The sequence below is a fragment of the Meles meles genome, chromosome 3, assembly GCF_922984935.1.
Source record: "Meles meles chromosome 3, mMelMel3.1 paternal haplotype, whole genome shotgun sequence".
Lineage (NCBI taxonomy): Eukaryota > Metazoa > Chordata > Mammalia > Carnivora > Mustelidae > Meles > Meles meles.
Genome location: NC_060068.1, coordinates 70,746,349 through 70,761,177, shown reverse-complemented (window position 1 = coordinate 70,761,177; position 14,829 = coordinate 70,746,349). Strand labels below are relative to the sequence as shown.

Sequence of the window (14,829 nt, the reverse complement as noted above, 5' to 3'; positions counted from 1 at the left end):
TTCAAAATAATACTACCTAAAAAACTATATAAATGAGAAGGTGATATGAGAGACAGAAAACTGTAAAACACAATTATCAACAGCTCTGATATGAATTCAAGCACATAGGTTTTCACATTTAATTGCTTACAGAATTTGTCTGGTGTGCTAGCATCATGTGTCATAGCACAAAATATGTTTTTTTTAATTCCTTAAAGTAAAAAGTATGAGCAGAAATTTTTGTCATTTTCCAACTCAGAATAAGAAATGTAATGTACTTTAAGGTCAATCAAAAACCCTCAATAAAATGCCTTGGTACGTCCTAAATATCTTAATTAGACATAGATGGTAGAAGAATGCATCAATTTGACCTAACTATATTCAGAAACAACAGCTCTAGACTTCTTGCTTAAGATGATATAACGCATTCCATAGGGACGCCAGGGTGGCTCGGCTGGTTAGGCGACTGCCTTCGGCTCAGGTCATGATCCCAGAGTCCCAAAATCGAGCCCCGCATCAGGCTCCCAGCTCTGCGGGGAGTCTGCTTCTCCCTCTGACCTCCCCTCCCATGATCTCTCAAACAAATAAAAACCTTAAAAATAAATAAATAAAACCGTTCCTTGGAATTTGATTAAATTTAGAAATAAAACTTAAGATATGTTCTTTGATATAAATTGATAAGGCCAAAGTGGAAGACCAACAACAAACAGGACAAAAATAAATATTTTTTCCACAAGAATGGAGGGCATTTTAATGAAATGTAACTCATTAACCATTTCAACATATTAGTGTGGAAATTAACTGTTATTTATTTTAAAAGAGAATTTTCCTGTTACAGTAGGTTGAGTGGATGATACAGTATCTCATATAAAGTGATACCAGCCAATAATTAAAATATTGATGAAGAATGAAATATTTTTAAAGATGTTAGCAAGCCAGTTCACCTCTTTCTAACACGTGCATGTTTCATTGTAGTACTGATAAGTAACAAATAAAAGGTTCAATGGAAGAAATGATCTTTAAATCTGGTACTTTTCCTTAACTGTATGTTTTGACATTAGAGAAAATATCCCTACAGATCTATATCCAAATCTCTTAGTCAAAATTAATAAATTTATATTTGACATTTATAAGATATCTACTTCAGAGCAATTCCTAACCACTCTTCAACATTCACTGCACTTATAAAACCTTCCTTGTTAAAAAAACATATGCACAAGCCCGGAGCAGCTTTTATCATGCTCAACCATCACCAACAATTTGAGGGTCTCTCCCCCATTGAAAATGTATTCATCTCATTTCTAAAGTCCTAAACCCACTCCCCAGAGAATGCCTAACATGACAGGCTTTCAAGTTATGCTGATGAAATAAAAGGATAAAGCATAAATTTGCCCACTGTCCTTCACTACATTAAAGTTCCTAGTATGTGTCAACCACTGAACTTCAGCATAAAGAAGAAAATTATTCACTTTAAGATCAACAGACAATATACTGCATCTCAGAGAAACAGGTTTATCTATTTCTTCAAGATAATCCTCTCAATTTACTGCAATAGGTACGCCTTCGAAATACCTGCTTTTAAACAAACTAAAAATTACAACTTTGGTAAGTACACAAATATTCATCAAATAAATTTAAAATAAAAATTTCAGCTTAATGCTAAATTTTTTTTTTAAAGATTTTATTTATTTGATATATAGAGATAGATCACAAGTAGATAGAGAGGCAAGTGGAGAGAGAGGGGGAAGCAGGCTCCCTGCTGAGCAGACAGCCCCATGTGGGGCTCGATCCCAGGACCCTGAGATCATGACCTGAGCTGAAGGCAGAGGTTTAACCCACTGAGCCACCCAGGCGCCCCTTAACGCTAAATTTTAAGCCATATACAAAAGCCAAAAAATTTAATGTGCACTAAGGGTAACTATCAGAAACATGCACTCATTGCAAATATTTTAATGTACTGAATAATTAAACATACTAGAATCAAAGTAATTCTCTGTCACAAACAGCAGTTAGACAAGTATTCTCTGGGACTCATTCCTTATCTACAAAATGACAAGAGTTGGCAAATGATCTCCAAAATCTTCAAAGATCTTATTGTTGATGACTGCAATATTTTAATTAAAAACACAATGGATTGTTGGCATTCACAAATTTACAATTTCTAAACTACCTTCAAAGCCTGTAAGGTGTAGTTACTGCTGACAGAACTAATTATCCCTTCTTCATAAGGATTAAATGAGCTAACATTTATAGAAGTGAAAGTAAAATCAGAGCTACAAGTTGATATGAAAGAGTATACCCAGCCCACTGCCCAGCAATCTCCTTTCAATGGTGGTGCATACCAACAGTCCTATTGTTTTAATTTGAATTTTTAAAAAAGTTTATCTCAGATACTTGGCCAATTCTTTCTTATTAAATGATTCACTCTCTTTATGATTTGTAATTTTCTTTTATCAAGAGATCTAGGATGACCTTAAATACTTCTGCTACAATTGAGAAGCTCTCTATCAAAACCAAGAATAAGCACTCAAATAATAGTTAAAATCAAGTCAGAAAATAGTGCTAGTCTTAAAGAACTAATGTTTCAGTTACTGTTATAATTTAACATTATAATGAATGTTACCCAAGTTCTCTTATCTGTCCCTCCTGATTAGAGAACACATTTAGGGGGTATTTGGGTGGCTCAGTCGTTAACTGCCTTCGGCTCAGGTCATGATCCCAGGGTTCTGGGATTGAGCCTGCTTCTTCCTCTCCCTGCCACTCTGGCTACTTGTGCTCTTACTCTGTCTCTCTGTCAAATACATAAATAAAATCTTTAAAAAAACCACACATTTAGTTTGCAACTAATTTGAATTCTATTAGCATCTGCCCTACCCAACCAACCAAGCTGTCTAGTAATAAATGATACAGTGAGGCTTCTTTGTCCTCATGTTAATTAATCTAATAGGGGAAGGGAGGAAAGACACAGTAAGCAAGAATTTAAATGTATTTTTAACTATTAATAAAAGCAAAACTTTTCAGGAAAAAAAGTCATGGCTTCTTTTTTGAGCAAGACTGTATTCAGAAACAAATGATTCTAGTCATAAACACTCATACCTGAATACATAAACCATAAAGAAACATTTTTAGTCAGTCATTTATACTGATCATAAAAATGACCAAAATCTTCTGAAATGATTAAAAATATTTAATAAACATTCAACTTAGAGGAATTATGATGGAGCAGAATCCTCCAATGTGACTTTTTCTTTTAGGAAAAAAAGTCAGGAAAGTGTGGCATTGCTTTTCTAAGTACATCATTGTATTTGGGCAAACAGTAGCAATCAAGAGGTAAAAGATAACAAAACTCAGCTCTAAGTCCTATGTAAAGGGCAGACATAGATAACTACATAAAAAAATAAGCAATCAGATTAGTATTTCAAAAGGCTTCTACTACTTAGCACAGAAAAAAGTGTTACGTTTATTTTAAAAAGTAAAGCAGCCATAGCCTTGCAAAGTCTTACAGTGCCTTACTTGTGACATTACTTGATGGCAGTCTATAACCATATATTTATAATACAGAGCACAACAGCTTGTTCAAGTTCCTTCTTCGTAAGTAACTTCTGGTGGAGAAAGTCTCCCTTTCCTCTCTCCAATGTCCCTTAATATTTTCTATCTCACCTTTTCTTCACAATCCAAACCTCTCTACTTCAAAGAATTTATTGCAGAGACTCACCAATATCACCTAGAACCTCTACTTTTTTCCCTAAAAGATCTTTATGATAAACAGTATATGGTCAGCTGGCAAATAACACAGGAAGCTGACTTTTAAAACTCTCTTAGCAGTAAAAACCTTTATCATGTGTGCTGAACATATGGGGGGGAAAAGTAAGTAACCTACAATACATTCTTTTTCGCAACTCAGGGAAAATATTAAGTTCTAGTTGCAAACAGGTAGTCCAAGAAAGGAAAAGGAGCCCTCAGAAAAAGAAATGGGCTAACTGTGAGACAGGCTTGCAATAAGTGTGACACACTAAATACTTACAATGTAAGAAATTCCAATTCATCCCCAATTCTCGAAATACTCCTCACCTGATCAGTGTTACTAGAAGTTCATCCCTAAGCACAATGGAACTAATACAGTATGAGAAGAAATGCCTTAACTGGATGCAGTCAAGGTGGAGGGAATATGAATGACTGAATCTTTATTATGACTACAGCAGTGTCAGTCATGTTTTTGGTACCTGAGTCAGGCTAAACATTAGTGCCATGCAGATCAGCAATTATTTCTCTAATACTATATGAGATGTAATATTAGTTATTAACTAGGTTGGGAAAGATTTTCTAGAAATGTAAGAGCATAATATTATTTCTATAGGAAAATGTTTCAGAAATTAATCCTCTAAGTTAAAACCTATCAGATATAAACAAAAAGACTGGCACAACAGTATAATGGCCAAACCACCTGGGTTAAAGTCAAATTCCACCACCACTAGCTGGATGATTTTGGAAGTGTTACAAAATCCAATCCTGCTATGCCTCCATTTCTAAACCTGTAGAATAGAGGTTTAAAAAAAAAAGTAGGTAAACAAGTGGAGGTTAAAGAAATCCAAGATTAAGGGGCGCCTGGGTGGCTCAGTGGATTAAGCCGCTGCCTTCGGCTCAGGTCATGATCTCAGGATGCTGGGATCGAGCCCCACATCGGGCTCTCTGCTCTGCAGGAAGCCTGCTTCCTCCTCTCTCTCTGCCTGCCTCTCTGCCTACTTGTGATCTCTCTCTCTGTCAAATAAATAAATAAAATCTTTAAAAAAAAAAAAAAAAAAAAGAAAGAAAGAAAGAAAGAAATCCAAGATTAAATACTTCATGAAGACTTAAATAAGTTAATGTAAGTAGAGTAGATAAGTAAATGTCACTATTACTGTTATTGAAGAAAAGTAAAATTCAATTTATCCACCTAACTTCTACTTACCCTTAAAAGACTTAATCCAATCAGACTAAATATTGTGAAAATGTCTATGCTACCTAAAGCAATCTACACATTTAATGCAATCCCTATCAAAATCCCATCCATTTTTTTCCAAGAAATGGAACAAATAATCCTAAAATTTATATGGAACCAGGAAAGACCAATATTCAAAGGAATATTGAAAAAGAAAGCCAAAGTTGGTGGCATCACAATTCCGGACTTCAAGCTCTATTACAAAGCTGTCATCATCAAGACAGCATGGTACTGGCACAAAAACAGACACATAGATCAATGGAACAGAAGAGAGAGCCCAGAAATAGACCCTCAACTCTATGGTCAACTCATCTTCGACAAAGCAGGAAAGAATGTCCAATGGAAAAAAGACAGCCTCTTCAATAAATGGTGCTGGGAAAATTGGACAGTCACATGCAGAAAAATGAAATTGGACCACTTCCTTACACCACACACGAAAATAGACTCAAAATGGATGAAGGACCTCAATGTGAGAAAGGAATCCATCAAAATCCTTGAGGAGAACACAGGCAGCAACCTCTTCCACCTCAGCCGCAGCAACATCTTCCTAGGAACATCGGCAAAGGCAAGGGAAGCAAGGGCAAAAATGAACTATTGGGATTTCATCAAGATCAAAAGCTTTTGCACAGCAAAGGAAACAGTTAACAAAACCAAAAGACAACTGACAGAATGGGAGAAGATATTTGCAAACTACATATCAGATAAAGGGCTGGTATCCAAAATCTATAAGGAACTTAGCAAACTCAACACCCAAAGAACAAACAATCCAATCAAGAAATGGGCAGAGGACATGAACAGACATTTCTGCAAAGAAGACATCCAGATGGCCAACAGACACATGAAAAAGTGCTCCACGTCACTCGGCATCAGGGACATACAAATCAAAACCACAATGAGATATCACCTCACACCAGTCAGAATGGCTAAAATGAACAAGTCAGGAAATGACAGATGCTGGCGAGGATGCGGAGAAAGGGGAACCCTCCTACACTGTTGGTGGGAATGCAAGCTGGTGCAACCACTCTGGAAAACAGCATGGAGGTTCCTCAAAATGTTGAAAATAGAACTATCCTATGGCCAGCAGTTGCACTACTGGGTATTTACCCTAAAGATACAAACGTAGTGATCCGAAGGGGCATGTGTACCCGAATGTTTATAGCAGCAATGTCTACAATAGCCAGACTATGGAAAGAACCTAGATGTCCATCAACAGATGAATGGATAAAGAAGATGTGGTATATATACACAATGGAATGCTACGCAGCCATCAAAAGAAATGAAATCTTGCCATTTGTGACGACGTGGATGAACTAGAGGGTATCATGCTTAGTGAAATAAGTCAGTCGGAGAAAGACAACTATCATATGTTCTCCCTGATATGAGGACGTGGAGATGCAACATGGGGGGTTAGGGGGATAGGAGAAGAATAAATGTAACAAGATGGGATTGGGAGGGAGCCAAACCATAAATGACTCTTAATCTCACAAAACAAACTGGGGGTTGCTGGAGGGAGGTGGGGTTGGGAGAGGGGGAGGGGGGTTATGGACATTGGGGAGGGTATGTGCTATGGTGAGTGCTGTGAAGTGTGTAAACCTGGTGATTCACAGACCTGTACCCCTGGGGATAAAAATATATGTTTACTAAAAAAAAAAAAAAAAAAAAAAAAAGGATGAATACCCAACTTTTGTAGCAACATGGTCATGTTACGGGACTGGAGGTGATTGTGCTGAGTGAAATAAGTCAAGCAGAGAGAGTCCAGTATCATATGGTTCACTTATTTGTGGAGCATAACAAATGACATGGAGGACATTGGGAGATGGAGAGAAGGAAGTTGGGGAAAATTGGAAAGGGAGGCGAACCATGAGAGACTATGGACTCTGAGAAACAACCTGGGGGTTTTGAAGGGGCGGGGGTGGGAGGTTGGGGAACAGGTGGTGGGTAATAGGGAGGGCACGTGTTGCATGGAGCACTGGGTGTTGTGCAAAAACAATGAATACTGTTACGCTGAAAAAATAAATTAATTAAAAAAAAAAAAGACTTAATCCAATCAATCCTTTGTGAAACTCTTAACTCCAAACTGAATATACCCTCATTTCCTCCCTTCATTCAACTAAATGTACATCAACAATATTCAATTTCACATATTCAGAATCACAGAACCTTAAGTCATACAACCGAGGTCATCTAGTTCTAATTCAAGCACACTTTCCATGCCATAGATTTATTGTACTTTCTCTAGTCAATTTAAAAAATACGTATGCATGGGAGCACCTGGGTGGCTCAGTTGGTAAAGTGTGTGCCTCTGACTCGGGTCGCAATCCCAGGGTCCTACAATCAAGCCCTGCATCAGACTCCCTGCTCCATGCAGAATCTGCTTCTCCCTCTCCCTCTGACCCTCACCCCTGCTTGTGCTCTCATGTGCTCTCTCACTCTCTCAAATGAATAAATTTTTTTAAAAAATCACAAAAAAAACACACATGTGTATGAGCAGATAGGTTTTTCATATTACCTAAAGATTTTTAAAAAATAAATAAAACTTTATCATAGGACATTAAGATCCTGAGTCTCAATATCAAAGTATCAAAGCTGAAATGATTTCAGGTTTTTCTAAATCTTTTGTTTATGGGCAAAACACAAAAAATATTTTATCTGCCTTAACAATGGAATTACCAAGTCTGTTTTATATAACTCAAAGACATGAATACAAAATCAGGGTATTTTGAGTGAATGAGTCGTATTCTCTCAAGAACTACAGTTAGCTTAAAAGACTAAACATAGGCGGCACAGGGGCAACCTGGGTGGCTCAGGTGGTTAAGCACCCAACTCTTGATTTCTTCATGATGATCCAGCCCGCGTCAACCTTCACCCTCAGCCTGGAGTCAGCTTGAGAATCTCTCTCTTCCTCTGCCCCTCCCGACCACCCCCCCCTCGTTCTCTCTTTAAAATGATTTAAAAAAAAAATAGGTGGCATAAATCAATCTATTACATATCACCTACTACCACAGAGGCTTTTAAAAAAATAGTTTCCTGTTCACTCTTTGGAAAGATGATTAATGTTTAACTTTACTGAAAGAATTACAGGGCGCCTGGGTGGCTCAGTTGGTTAAGCAACTGCCCTCGGCTCAGGTTATGCTCGGATGGAGTCCCGCATCAGGCTCCCTGCTTGGCAGGGAGTCTGCTTCTCCCTCTGACCCTCCCTCTTCTCGTGCTCTCTCTCTTTCTCTCTCAAATAAATAAAATCTTAAAGAAAAAAAAACAAAAAAAGAAAGAAAGAATTACATAGCTACAGACAATATAAGCTTTGTGGCCAGTATTACAGTATTTTTTTAGGGCACAGTTCATAAATATGTACTCACAGATACCAGGCATATATGACTCTCATATTTGTTCCAATGTCACCTCTTCGTTAAGGCTTTCCCTGAATGCCCTATCTAAAATAACCACCCTAATCATTTTCTATCCCTTACCCTACTTTATCTATCTTTGTTGCATTTATCACCACCAACATATATTATGTCTCATTTGATTATCATCAGAATCTCCCAGTAAAGCATAAGCTCCACAAAGGCAGGACTGTCTCTGTTTAATAAACAGTTATATCCCTGTTGCCAAGAATATAGATATAGCTGACATACAGTGCTTAATAAATAATGAATGACTGATTGAATAATACTTTTGAGACAAAAGCATGATTTTTAAATGTTTGGTGAAACAAAAAGTATTATCATTCCAATCAAAACCAAGAGAATGTTCCTTTTACCAGAACTTCAAAGATTTTTTTTTTTCCCTAACTCAAGGGCAGGTGATACAGAAAGAGCAGAAAGACAATTTATAGACAAGTTTATTTCTTCAAAGCTTCTTGGCAACAAGTTGTGTTCATGCTTGATTTACTAACATGGGCAAAACCACAGCACAATATTAAGAAGATTAAAAAAAAAAATCACTCTTAGAAACGAACACTTTCAAATATCTTCTGATTTTCTAAAATCAACTAAACTTGCTTTTATACTTTTACTCCAGGTCAAACAAAGAACTAAATTACTTAAAAAGTGGACCATAGTCCAGAGTATAAGCTAGTATTTAAGAATTAATCTTGAATCCACCAAATGCTAACCAAAAAAACAGGGTCTACTTTATGTATTTATTTATTTATTTTGGAAAAGAAAGCGAGAAAGGGCTAGCGGAAGGAAGAGGGAGATCCTTAGTTCTTAAGATTGATGTGGGTTAGATCTCACAACCACTGAGATCATGACCTGAGCAAAACTCAAGAGTCGACACTTAACCAACAGAGCCACCCAGGCGCCCTGAACAGTCTCTATTATTTGAGCTAAGCTTCTTTAGGATAGAAGCAATGGAGAGAAGTCACAGGAAAAGTCAGAGAACTGAGAAGAAACACACATCTCTGCCACCGTACCGCTAACTGATAAAAACCCTGAGAATTTATCCCTCAATATACACATGACCATTCACCAAGCAAAACCACATTCTGGTCATAAAACACACCTTAACAAATTTAAAATAACAGAAATCATACAACGTCTGCCCTCAGATCACAATGCAATTAAACTCAAAATCAGCAACAGAAAGTAACTGGAAAATCCCAAAACATGTCAAGACTAAGTAACACATTTTTAAATAACACAAGGGTCAAAAAGGAAAAATCAAGACAACTTCAAAATATTTTTAATTACATGAAAACACAACTGATCAAAATTTATAAGATGCAGCATAAGCAGCGCTTAAATGGAAATTTACAGCACTGAATGCAAATGTTAGGAAAGACGATCTAAAATCAAACACCTGAAGTTCCACCTTAGGAAACCAAAAAAAGAGCAGATTAAATCCAAAGTAAGCAGAAGGAAAAGAAATAATAAATAGAGCAGAAATCAATAAAATTAGAAAGAAATCAATACAGAAAAATCAATGAAACCAAAAACTGGTTCTCTGAGAAGATCAATAAAATCAAATAAGCCTCTATCCAGGCTAAATAAGAAAATGGAAAGGACACAAATTACTAATATCAGAAATGAAAGGTGTCATCACTACAGATCCTGTGGACATTAAAAGAATAATAAAGGAGCACTGTGAATAACTCTGCCCACAGATTTTATTTTACTTTTTAGAGATTTTATTTATCTGAGAGAGAAAGAGCACACACATACACATACAGCAGGGGAAGGGGCAGAAGGAGAGGCAGAAACAAAATCCCTGCTGAGCAGGGAGCCCAACTTGGGGTTCAATCCCAGGACCTCGAGATCATGACCTGAGCCAAATAAATTTCTCTCAAATAAATACATAAATAAATAAAATCTTTTAAAATAAATAAGTATGGGGTGCGTGGGTGGCTCAGTCGTTAAGTGTCTGCCTTTGGCTCAGGTCAAGATCCCAGAGTCTTGGGATCCAGCCCTGTATCAGGCTCCCTGCTCTGCGGAAAGCCTGCTTCTCCCTCTCCCACTCCCCCCACTTGTGTTCCCTCTCTCACTGTCTCTCTCTCTCTGTCAAATAAATAAATAAAATCTTTAAAAAGAAAATAAATAAGTAAAAGGTGTCCCAAGGCTTCACTCTCCATTGTGGAGTAGTATTTAAGACAGTACTGAAATACATGCCCAAATATTATCTACAAAGATCCCAAAGATTCCTACATAATGTATTAAAAAAAAAAAAAGAAGAAGAAGAAAAGATGACAAAAGAAACTTGAAAAATCAAAAGTGGTGGGGGTGGGGGGTGGATCCTGGTGGCTCAGTCAGTTAAGCATCTGCCTTCCGCTCTCGGGTCACAATCACAGGGTACTGGGATGGAGCCCCACATCAGGCTCCTGGCTCACCAGGGAGCCTGCTTCTACCTCTCCCTCTGCCTAAGGCTCCCACTGCTTGTGCTTTCTCTCTGTCAAATAAATAAAATCTTAAAGATTTTTATCTTTATCTTTTATCAAAAGGATAAATGATAAAGAAAACTGTGAAAATCAGGCTACATTTTATTTAATCAGAAACATATACCTATTCCGAAAAATGTCCTAAAGTCAGAGAATCAGAAATGTGAGAGTCAGTAGGTGTTTTAATCCCCACTGCTCTTATCTAGGAGGAAACTGGAACTCTTAACCAAGTTGAGTGATTCTGTCAAATTCATATAACTAAGAAACGGCAGAATCTGCTTCTTCTGAGTTCAAGTACTACATGCTTTGCATATCATTAGGCCCAAGAACTGCAAAGGTTCTTAATTTAACCAAGCTGTATTAAAAATAAATTCAACTCCTCACATCATTTAATGGTTAAACACTTTTCTTTGAGGTATTCCAAGCACTGACCAAACTTGCATAAATAGACATCATCAATTTCATGACTGGGAACACTAAAGTGGAGTTAATACAGAAATGTAAGCAATAGGGGCGCCTGGGTGGCTCAGTGGATTAAGCCGCTGCCTTCGGCTCAGGTCATGATCTCAGGGTCCTGGGATTGAGCCCCCCATTGGGCTCTCTGCTCCGCAGGGAGCCTGCTTCCTCCTCTCTCTCTGCCTGCCTCTCTGCCTACTTGTGATCTCTCTCTGTCAAATAAATAAATAAAATCTTAAAAAAAAAAAAAAAAAGAAATGTAAGCAATATCAGAATGGAGTCAACTACTGGGCTGGTAGTTGGTGACATTCTCCAGGTGACATTCTCTTAAGTGACATTTTGAGAAACAGCATGTTTCTCATTTTAGGTTACCTTAACCTAAAACAAAATTACAATTTTGAGATGGCAGGAGATGGGTTCTTCTAGTATTACAGAATACTGGAACAAATTCACATTGAGCTTCTTTGTGACTATCTTAAGGATTTTTATTATACTTTTTCTTTAACTTTTCAGACCAAGAAGTCAAAAATTGAGCTTAAATTTAGGAAGTGGAGATTTGAGTTTTAGTCCAGACTATGCCAAACTATTGTTACCTTGGATAAACCAATGCTTATTTCTACACCTCAGATTCTTCCTTATGTAAAATTAGGGAAGGTTGCGAGGAGGTGGAGGTGGTTAGGCTAATTGTTTTCTTTCCCTCCTTCTCATTCTACTATTCTGTATCTTTGTGTAATATCACTGATACAAAAAGGAAAAAAAAAAAACTTCTTTATGAATACAAAGCATTAGTTATTCACTGAGGTTAAAGACATACACAGTGCCCAAGATTCATAGGTTACGTTAGCTGGGAGAGCACACCAGAAACCACATTATTTAAGTTCTTTTCTTCCACTTTTAAAAAAAATTAATTTATTTAAAGATTTTATTTATTTGACACACAGAGAGAGATCACAAGCAGGCAGAGAGGCAGGCAGAGAAAGAGGGGGAGGCAGGCTGAGCCCGATGCAGGGCTCGATCCCAGGACCCTGAGATCATGACCTGAGCCAAAGGCAGAGGCTTAACCCACTGAGCCATCCAGAGCCCTATTTTTATTTATTTATTAGAGAGAGAGAGAGAGAGAGAGAGAGCACAAGCAGAGGGAGAAGCAGAGGCAGAGGGAGGAGCAGGCTCCCCGAAAAGCAGGGGAAGGCCAATATGGGACTCGATCCCAGGACTCCGGGATCATGACCTGATTTGAAGGCAGTGGCTTAACCAACTGAGCCACCCAGGCGTCTCTTTCACATTGTTTCTAGAAGTTATTCAAAAGTCCAACATCCAACACTATAAGCTGAATAATGTCAACATTTGGTCCTGAAAAAGCATGGTACACTGAGGCTAGATTCCAAGACAGAATGCCCTCTGGATGAAAATTTGAAATCTTTTATATAGGCAAATAATTAACAGTGTTGAACTTAACCAGAGGCCTGGGATCTTGGAAAACAGCAAAGGTTAATACCCAACCCCCCACGCCGTTTTGTGTTCTGGAAACGGCCGGACGCCGTTTAATGCAAAGAAACACTGGTCCCCACAGGACTTAGGTAAGACTCAAAGATGCCCCACTTGTTTAACTATGACAAAGTCAGAAGCAAAGCCCACAAATTCCCATTTTTTGCTTCATAAACGACTGGATGAATGACATGTCCCCATAGATCAAGTGGAACAAAATATTTGTTACTCAAATTCTGGTTAAGATCCTCTTTCCCGAGGTTCCTGAACTTTGGCCCACCCCCCAGTCCGAAGCAGCAAAGACTTCTCTGGCCTGAGGGCAAAACAATCTGATCTACAGTTACATGGTACTTCCCTTTCACCTCACTCCCCCACACTTGGTTCTTTATAGGATTGCTTTACTCCTCCCTAATGAAAAGAAAACCTTTTTTGCTAAATCTTCGAGACTCTGGCTATCTTACGGTTAGGGCATTCTTCCTAGTTCCCCAAGCCCTTGCGATATTCCTTTCCAGTAAAATCTCTCCTTACTAAGTCTGAATTTTTCATTTGACACCCTTCCCAATTTCAAAATGGGCTGAGTATGAAAGATAAGCTGACTTTGCCTTTCTCTTAGTGACAAGTGTTGACCTTCTACAAAAGGATCCGTTGTGTGAACCCGGAAATTCTAAAGGGATTTCTAAGATCTTAAGTTCTTGGCTACTACCAGGCTGCTAAGAAAAAGGGAGAGGCGGAGATGATCAACCCAGTAAGGTCAACTCTGAGACCACCTGGCGCGACACGCCATACACAGTGAAAGGGCCACGAACATTCTGGCTACGTACTCCACACTCCTGGGCAGATTTCACGGTTGGGCAGGGCAGATGCGTCTTCCTCAGGGGCCCAGGAGCTCCGGGGCAGGTAGGGAGTCCTGCCCCGCGGTTCATCCCATTGCTCTCGCCCGCTCCATCCTCAGCTAGGCACCCGACTGGCTACCTTCACAGGGCTAACCTCCTGGCCTCTAGCTTCCCACTGTTACTCCAGCCTTCACAGAAAGACTCACCATGGCGCCAAGGACAAGTCGTGGGCCGGACGCCCTGGAGTCCCCAGGCCCGTCCTGGACTTTCCCTCCCCAACCTGCAGCCAGGAGCCTCTTAAACAACGCGAGGGATAGAGTTTTCCGGCTCTGACGGAAGTTCTGCCCGCGCGGGACAGGAAGTCCCTCCCCTCTCTTGAACGCTGCGACCCCACGCCACGCAGAGGTGAGGATACGCAGGACGTCCTCTAATGCCACTTCCGTGGGTGCTAGGTTAGAAGCTGGGGGCGGTGTTGACCTTGAGAGCGCGCGAGGGAGGCGCAGGCGCAGCTCAGGTAGGTGGGCGGGTGGCGCGCGATTGCCGCGTCTGTGAGGATCTGGAGGTAGGTTGGGTGTTTGGGGCCCGAGCGCGTCTTCGACCTGGGAGGTGATGGAAGTGCAGGTTGTTGAACCGGCTGGGAGCCGACCCCAGAGGATTCAGTGAGGGAGAAAAACCATAGGCCGTGCTCGTGCTGGGACGACAGTAATTTCTTCAGCTGAGCCACTCCCTTTTTACGTTTTCCTTTTCCAGGCTGACCGTCCTTGGAGACTTTCCGGATCTCCACAGACCTCTCTGTCCCTCTGTCGTCTCTTTTACCTGCTTTAGTGCGTCCTGCAGCCCTTCCCTTACGGCAGTGGAATTTGATCCTGAGACGTTTCTTCACCATTCATATATACCAGTGGAAACCAAAAGAACATCTACCAAGACCAGAGAAACCAGAAAGAGAATTCTGCCTATTGGAAAATACATTCCAATATGGATGGTTTCCTTTTATTTATAAAATATATATATTTTATAAATACATACGCATGGGTGTTTCACTTTTTTAGCTGATGCTGATATATAAGATAGATAGATACACACACACACACGAAACTCCCATGTACCTCTTAAATTTGTGTTGTTGTTTTCCCAAGATTTGTACCCTTCCACTCTGTGCCTTCTTATTTGGCTATAAGTCACAGTACTGGAGGCAGGGTTGAAGTGGATACACAGAACACCTTTAG

At 39.3% G+C, this 14,829-nt stretch overlaps 1 protein-coding gene and 1 long non-coding RNA gene across 4 annotated transcripts in view; one reads left to right on the top strand and one right to left on the bottom strand.

Moving 5' to 3' along the window:
- TMEM161B (transmembrane protein 161B) overlaps positions 1-13,932 on the bottom strand; it is a 69,712-nt gene extending 55,780 nt beyond the window's left edge. For 2 of the 3 annotated variants that reach the window (XM_045999889.1, XM_045999890.1), the window contains exon 1: positions 13,810-13,932. In XM_045999889.1, the coding sequence (XP_045855845.1) occupies positions 13,810-13,812 (3 nt within the window). In that variant the 5' untranslated portion in view covers positions 13,813-13,932. The remainder of the gene's footprint in view (positions 1-13,809) is intronic. The other variant, XM_045999891.1, reaches the window with a different exon arrangement.
- An 87-nt stretch (positions 13,933-14,019) lies between these two features.
- LOC123939342 lies at positions 14,020-14,624 on the top strand. The gene is made up of 2 exons (XR_006817825.1): positions 14,020-14,117; positions 14,354-14,624. It is a non-coding gene; the product is annotated as an uncharacterized LOC123939342 (long non-coding RNA).
- The last annotated feature ends 205 nt before the right edge of the window (positions 14,625-14,829 follow it).